Consider the following 7,874-nt stretch of genomic DNA (forward strand, 5'->3'; position numbering starts at 1 on the left):
CTTATTTGAGATGGCTGGGTATAACAGCTGATCTGAATTGCACGGTGACGGCGACAACGACGGTCGGGTGGCGGGTGGCGGGTGCGGCGACGGCGTCGATGACTGTTGCTACCTAGCGGGTGGTTGGGGTGGCGCCAGTGGGTGACGACGGCGAAGTAGCTGTGGTGGTGGCGACCGGGTGGCCGTTGGTCCCGACCAACGGGCAGACTGCGGGCGGACACAAACATCTCAGTGGCCCGCTGACCGACGGTGGTGGTAGTGGTGGCCGACGGGCGGTGGAGGGTGGCAAACGGCGGCCCGGCCGACGGGGGGGCGGCCCCGGCGGGCGGTGGTTGCCGACGAAGTGGCAAGAGCGGCGGCGGGCGAAGGCGGTGGGCCGGTGGCCAATGGCGTCCGGTGGCGGCAGGCGGGTGCCTTGGCCGGCCGACTTGTGGCCGACGGGCGGCGGTGGTGGCGAGTGAAGGGTGGCTGGCGGCCGCTGAAGAACGGCGAGGTCGGGCGGGGAGCGCGGCGTGGCGACGGCCGGCTGTCGGCGGGCCGACAGGGCGGGGCGGACGGCCCGGGCGCGCCCAATGGGCCCCGGGATGGCGGCGGCCGGCCGACGACGGCGCGTGGCCGCGAGGTGGCGGCGGCCAAGGGCGCCGGGGCAGCCGATGGTGGTCGGCCCAAGCTGACGGCCGGGGTGGCGGCGGGGTCCGGACCCGGCTTAGATGAAAAAGGCCACCCGCCACCCGACCGCCGCCGCCGTCCGCCCACTGCCGCTATATAAATGGTCAAATTAGTTTGATCAAAATGGTGTTTTCAAAACACATTTGAAAAAGAAACACCATGGCATGGTGTTTTTTACAAAAATACAATAAAAAACACATTGATTACCAAACACACCCAAGTGATCTACTATCGTTTAATGGGATCAATATCTTTGTCGCAATGGCCAAGTCTAGCCACAGCCGCAAGTGGGTTCACTCGCCGCTGTGGTAGGGACATGTGCCCTACAGATGGCCGTATCCCCTGGAGCCAGTTACAGAGGAAGGCATCTCCCCTGGAGGAACTCAGATGGCCGTATCCACATGGACCACATCGTATTGATGAGATCGAGTCGGAGAAGTGGGAGGAACTGAAGATGTTGCTGACAGGATCCTCCAGAGTCGGTCCTCGACATGATAAGGAGCCGACCTTAGAGTACAGGCATACGCCTACGCTCTATCTTGGCAGGAGGGGGTCGGTTCTTGTATCTCGACTCGCTCAATTAAAAGTGGTGGAGCAGTTCTATATCTCCTGTGATGACAAAATTCTAGGAGAGATGCCAGATTTTGATTTCCATCTGAGCCTCAAGAGTTACCTGATTCATAGGGCTTTAGTGGAGCAAGAGCTATTCAGCCGGGTGGAGCAAGTCCGAGCCTTCTTCCTTAAGCTTCAAGAGGAATCAGAGTCTCGGAAGGTTGACCTGGAGAAGGTGCTAGCGGCTAAGGAGGATGAACTAGTTAGGTGGAGGCGAAGTGAGGACAGATGGCGCTGAGAGGTGAAGGCGTAGGAGAAAATGGCGGACAACTTTAAGGATTGGGGCGACTCGATTATGCTTTAGATTGCTAGCAGCTCACCTTCATGCTTTTAGGGGGAGCCGTACGCTTTGTTTCTAGATGATAATGCATTGCCGAAGCTTTGAACTGAATGGGCCAAGAATTAACTTGATTCAACCCTTTATATAAGTATCCATGTTATTTTAGTCGCCCTTGCTGTGGGTCGGGAAACACCATCTTTTTAGTTGGATGCACGAGTTGTCAATCCGTCGTATCGTACATTGATGGGTACTTCATTGTCGGCCTTCGAATAGGGATTAATACCTAGTTATTTTTCGGGCCCTTCTTTACTCTGGCTGAGTCAGAGCGGAAGTCCAAACAGTCATCAGTTGGTGATTTTCGAGGGGTGTTTATGGAGAAAATGATAGATAGCTATTGATGGGATCTTTCGATGTTACTGAATGTCATATGCCGTTGTTGCTTTGATCCCTGAGCTGAATGACGCATTGAACGAAGGGTGGCACTTTGTTTCTCATGAGATCTGTTCAGATTTTGAGGTCATTCTTGGTCGTCTATTCCATACCGAGTCACCTATCCCGATCTTGACACATGTTCGTGTTTGAGATTTTATATAATTCATCTCTGAGAAGGGGTTTTTCTTTACAAGTGTCCCAATCTTGGCCGTCTATTCACCCCAGCTGTCTTCTCCCAGTGACTTCTGATCAACTTTCTGACTAACTGTGATGGCTTCCACCGCTCCCAATTTTGGCCGCAACAATACCATGATCAACCTCTTTAGCTATTTCACTTGAAGGTCTGTCCAACGGATCTCGAGGTCTATTATAGTCACTTCGATCTTCCACAGGTTTTCACTCTATCTGCACCTAAAAGGTTTGAAGCCGTATATCATCACGGTCGTGATAGGTCGCCTGATTTATCTAAAGTATTTGGAGTACGTGCTCCGATTACCACTTCACCCCTTCCGTCAAGTATGCGAGGCCCTAGGAGTATCCCCTTCACATATTAAGCCAAACACAATCGCCACTTTGGTGGCATATATGGTAATATGCCATCGTGTCGGCATCGAGCCGAGTGTACACATGCTGGGCCATCTTGTCAGCGTCAGGACATCTAAGAAGGAAGGGCATTGTTACTTCCATAACTTGGACGGCTTCAAGCTCATCTCCAACACCCTCGACTTAAACAAGGATTGGAAGGAGAGGTTTATGTGGGTATTTGGGGTCGACCCCATCCTATCTTGCCCGACTTAGCTCGAGGTTAAGAGGGACGTGTTGAAGCAGGGTCTGCTCACAAATGAGAAGAGGCAGGGGCTCGACAAGGTTCGAGCTTATGTGGGGTCTCGAGAGATTAACAACCTCTTTGAGTCGACTATCCTCAAGTGGTCTACCTATCTCATGTGACTCCGACTGAGGAGGATAAGATCCGAGCTGCTGTCTTGGCGCTCCCTCTCAAAGAGTCAACTGAGTCGCAATCAGAGTAGAGAATCAGGCCCAAAAGTGTCTGAGGGCCAAGTTGGCCCCTTAAAAGGCTAAGGAGGTAAAGGCAAAGGCCACAGAGATAGCAACCTGGCTGGCAGGGCCGAGTGCCACTGCTCAGGCCGAGAGGTCGGCAAAGAAAAGGAGATGGTTACAGATAGGAGGAGCAGAAGCAAGCGCTCCTGCCCCGATCCTAAAAGTCAGCCAGCATCCCCAAGTTCCAAGTGCTCTTCTCTTGGAGTCGGCTAAGATCGTCATCCTCAACGAAGCATCCTATGCTCAGTCTGCGGGAGGAGAGGAGATCGTCGAACCTAGGGAAGATGAGGTTCAGGTTGAGGAGGCCTCTCTTACCTGAGTCGGCCCACGGGCTAGGGAAGGCGCTAGCTGAGGTGTCAGCTACAGCCAAGGAGGAGACAGCCTTGCCTCTTTGCGCACAAGAGCCAGCTGAGGTAGCTCCACTCCTAGGGGTTAGTTTTGAGTAGCCATTCCCCCCTTGTATAGATGAGCTCGACTCAAACATGTGGAAGGAGTTAAAGGCCATGCTGATTGGGTCGTCAGGGAAGGCCCCCGATATGACATGAAGCCGTTTGTGGATTACAAATTCCCACCCAAGAGGCATCTCAACAAGAGATGCTCGGCTTTGGAGTCCTAGACGGCCCAGTCACAGGCTTTGGTAGGGATGAGCACGGTTCGGTCCAAACCGAAAAAACCGACCGAACCAACCAAACGAACCGATCGCCCATAACCCATACCCATTTTAATTACCCGACCCGTGTTCTTCCCTCACTATAGAATCCCAAGTGTCTAAACCTAAGCCTCCTTTCTCTAACTCTTCTCTAACCTCAGATCCAGCCGCCGCTCCACTGCCCTCCATCTCCGTCACCGTCCTCCGTCTCCGTCTCCGTCTCCGTCTCCGTCTCCGTCTCCTGTTATTCCATCTTCGTCACTGCCTTCTGTCTCCGTCTCTAGTTAACGATTCTCCATCTCATCTCAGGATTCAAGATCTGCTGCGATCAAGGTATTGCTTCCATCCGTCTTCCTTCTCTGTATTTCTTCTTCTTTTTGGCTCTTCTCCTCAGACCTCCTCTTCAATCTTTTCATAATTAGGTTTAATAATAATATAGAATAATTTGGGTCTGAGACTGAACAAGAAGAAGGGGCTACTCTGTTTCCATAGACCTCTATCTCTCTATTGAATCTTGATTTGAATTCATTGTCCATGGCAAGCTGGAGGAGAAGCTCAAAGTGTTTCGAGCTTGTTTTTACTTTTGGCTCCTATTCTCAATTGGGAACAGATTCACTCAAGGGGGTGGGTTTTGCTTTCAGGATCTTTTACTTCTTTTTTTACTTTCGTTGAAATTGTTATTGAGTACTTCAATTCTTTTGAGGCTTTTTTCCTCCAAAACGAGTCTCTCAAATCACTGTAATTACTATTAGATCCCCTAGTTATAAATTTATTTGATTAAATAACTTAATCTCTCCTATCCAATTCCCTCGAGAGACTCTCTCTAATCCAATCAAGAGCACAACTTGCCATGGACGATGAATTCTTTTTTTTAATCTTAATTTCTTGTTTTAAGTTTTTGTTCTTCTTAGGAAGACAGTAATCTTGTATAAATGATTTTCATATTGTTCTTACAACAGCCACTCATCACTCATTATTGTCTTCATGGCCGAGGCCGAACCATTAGATTCATCTCCTCGGGATCCATCTCCAGTTTCGGGGATACCCGCATGGGCCGCACCTATAGTGGAGGTATAAACTAAATTGTGCTAAAAAGTTATACATATTAGTGTGCTAAAAGTTAAAAATCCTAATTTAGTCGAATTGTTAAAATAATCTGCAGGCTTCTCAAAAGGAGAATCCTAATGCAAATGCAAGTTAAGTTGATTATAATCAATCTACACAAGGCTCTCAGACTTTGACTAAAAGGAAAGCAATAAAAGCAAGATCAGAGGTTTGGGATCATTTTACTAAGTTTAAAGATAAAAATGGTGATCCAAAAGCAAAGTGTAACTATTGTGAAAAAGTGTATTTTTTACATTGTAAAAAAAATTGTACTACAGCACTACACAATCACATGGAGTCTTGCAAAAAGCACCCACATAATGTCGGCACTCTACAGAAGCTAATAAATTTACAACCGATTCTTGATTCACAAAGTGGAGCTAGTACGAAAATGAGAACCCTTGGTAGTTGGAGTTAAGATGAAGGAGCCATAAGAAAAGCCCTCAGTTATTTCATCATTTTAGATAAGCTTCCATTCAAATTAGTAGAGGGTTTAGGGTTTAAAAATTTCATGTCCACCGCTTGCCTTAGATTTCATATTCCATCTCGTTGGAAAATCCAAAGAGATTGCTATGAGATTTACCTTGAAGAGAAAAAAGTTTGATAAATTTATTGAAAGCTACATGTCAGAGGGTGTGTCTAACAACCGATACTTGGACTTCCATTCAAAATATTAATTATATGTGTTTAACGACACACTGGATTGACAATGATTGAAATTGAACAAAAGAATAATAAACTTTTGTCCTATTTCAAGTCATAAATGAGATGATCTTGGGAAGGTGGTCGAGAAGTGTTTACTAGATTGGGAAATTGAGAATGTTTTCACCATCACGGTTGATAATGCTAGTTCAAATGATACCATGATTACATACTTAAAAAAGGTTCAACAATTAGGGAGGCACAATGTTGGGTGAGAAATATCTTCATATGAGATGTATTGCTCATATTGTTAATCTTCTTGTTAGTGATAGGCTCAAAGATTTGGGGGATTCTGTTGCCAGTGTTCGTTCGGCGATGAGATATGTGAGGCAATCTCCATCTAGATTAGCTAAATTCAAAACTTGCATTGAACTAGAAAAAATTGAATTTGGTTCATCTTTATATTTGGATGTATGTACTAGATGGAATTCCACTTTTTTGATGTTGAACATTGCTCAAAAATATGAAATTTTTTTGAAAGATATGGTGAAGAGGATCCCTTCTTTAGATTTGAACTAAGTAATGGAAACGGAGCTCATGGAATGCCATTGGAGGATGATTGGGTTAATGTGAGAAGGTTATGCATTTTGCTTGAAAAATTTTATAAGCTAACAATACGTGTTTCAGGTTCTTCATATGTGATAAGTAATTTTTTTTGTTCAAGAAATTGGTGATGTTGTTTGTGATTTGCAAAAATGGAGATTGTCTAATAATGCATCATATGCTAGAATTGCTAATACAATGACAGATAAATATGAGAAATATTGGGGAAGTTAGGAGAAGACGGACATGTTAATTTACATTGCGGCAATTCTTGATACACGAAATAAAGAAGATTTTGTGAATTTTATTCTTGAGCTTACATACGGTGAGAAAGAAAGTGTTGATAAGCTAAAATTCATCAAAAATGCTGCATTTGCATTATTCAATGAGTACAAAATTAAATATGGAACAGAAATAGATGCAAGTGGGCAAAGTGCTTCATGTAATAATATTAACGATAATGATGTTAATCAAATAACCGATGTAAGAAGTCTGTTTAAAAGGTTGAAAGTTGCAAAAGGAAGTGCCGAAGCAAAATTAGAGTTGGAAAGATTTCTAAGCGAGGACGTTGAAGCCGATCAAAGTAACTTTGATATTTTAGCTTATTGGAAAGTTAATAGTGCAAGGTTTCCAATTCTCTCTCGGATGGTTCGTGATGTATTGGCTGTTCCAATCTCTACAGTTGCTTCTGAGTCTGCATTTAGTATAGGTGGCCGAGTACTTGATCCATTTAGGAGCTTATTAACTCCGAGAATGGTACAAACCCTAGTATGCACTTCCGATTGGCTTCGAAACTTGTTGGCTACGCCGGGTTCAAGAAAAATTTGCTTTGAAGAAGATTTGGATGCTCTTGAGAAGCTAGACATAGGTATTTACCATTTATGTTTTTGTATGTTAAATGATTTGATTTTTTCTTAATTTTTTATTTGTTTATCTTTCATATTTGGGTAAGCTTTCAATTGAACCTCCAATCACAGATTTGTAAGAGCTTTCATGGAAGAATGCAGATTTGTAAGTCTTTATTATCCACTAGCTGGATACCTCCAGCCCACACAAAACACAACCAATTATACTGCTTCTTCTTCTTCTTATGATGCTGAATTTAGAACTCCGCTTTGTATCATTACGATTTGCAGATACTTAATGAAGGGAAGGAAAAGAAAAACTTTATATCACTCTTTACATTATTTTTTAGGGGTGAAACTACGCTGCAAGAAGTAAAGTACTTGCATTCCTCTGAAAGTAAGCTTGTTAAGTCCTCGTGCAGCTTCATTATTGAACTATAAGCTATATGTGTTACTTGTGCCGTTAATCCTTTGTCTGATCCATTTTTCAGTTGTTGATGATTTAAAGCAAGTGACACATCTTCTTGTTGTTAATGCCTATTCAAGAAAATGGATAAAATTACTGCATGAGGGAATTAATTACTTGGTAATATCAACTCCGTGGAAGGATACATTGTACTTTAATTTGTTATAGTAGGACCTCACCTCCCTATGTTGGTGTAGATTGACTGATCAAAAAGAACTAGTCTTGGTGTACTATTTTAAATCAGGGTTTTGTCCTAAATAATTCTCATGTTGATTATTTATCTTTAAATTTTAGTCACAAGGAGAACGTCCTTTAGTTTTTGCATCAGCTGTGCACCTTCTATGAAAGTATATATCAGTGCTATCATTGGCTTTTGACAGCTTGAGCCTTTTTTGTTGAAAAGATTTCTGAGCTAGCTGAGATGCATGGCTTGCCTTCTGATGACTTAGAACCGAACAAACCAAACCGAACCGATTTGCAACGGTTCGGTTCGGTTTTGAATAATGAGCGGTT

At 44.4% G+C, this 7,874-nt stretch overlaps 2 protein-coding genes across 2 annotated transcripts in view; both read left to right on the top strand.

Annotated features, from left to right (window-relative positions):
* Positions 3,647-7,874, top strand: part of LOC109831233 — a 12,059-nt gene continuing 7,831 nt past the window's right edge. Inside the window, exons 1-3 of the mRNA XM_020398569.1 lie at positions 3,647-3,704; positions 3,809-4,034; positions 4,661-4,772. Of these exons, the coding sequence (XP_020254158.1) occupies positions 3,647-3,704; positions 3,809-4,034; positions 4,661-4,772 (396 nt within the window). The remainder of the gene's footprint in view (positions 3,705-3,808; positions 4,035-4,660; positions 4,773-7,874) is intronic.
* LOC109829557 (zinc finger BED domain-containing protein RICESLEEPER 2-like) lies at positions 5,948-7,140 on the top strand. The gene has a single exon (XM_020396634.1). The coding sequence runs from the start codon at positions 6,297-6,299 to the stop codon at positions 6,966-6,968; it is 672 nt and encodes a 223-aa protein (XP_020252223.1). The 5' UTR covers positions 5,948-6,296; the 3' UTR covers positions 6,969-7,140.

The sequence above is a fragment of the Asparagus officinalis genome, chromosome 2, assembly GCF_001876935.1.
Source record: "Asparagus officinalis chromosome 2, Aspof.V1, whole genome shotgun sequence".
Classification (NCBI taxonomy): domain Eukaryota; kingdom Viridiplantae; phylum Streptophyta; class Magnoliopsida; order Asparagales; family Asparagaceae; genus Asparagus; species Asparagus officinalis.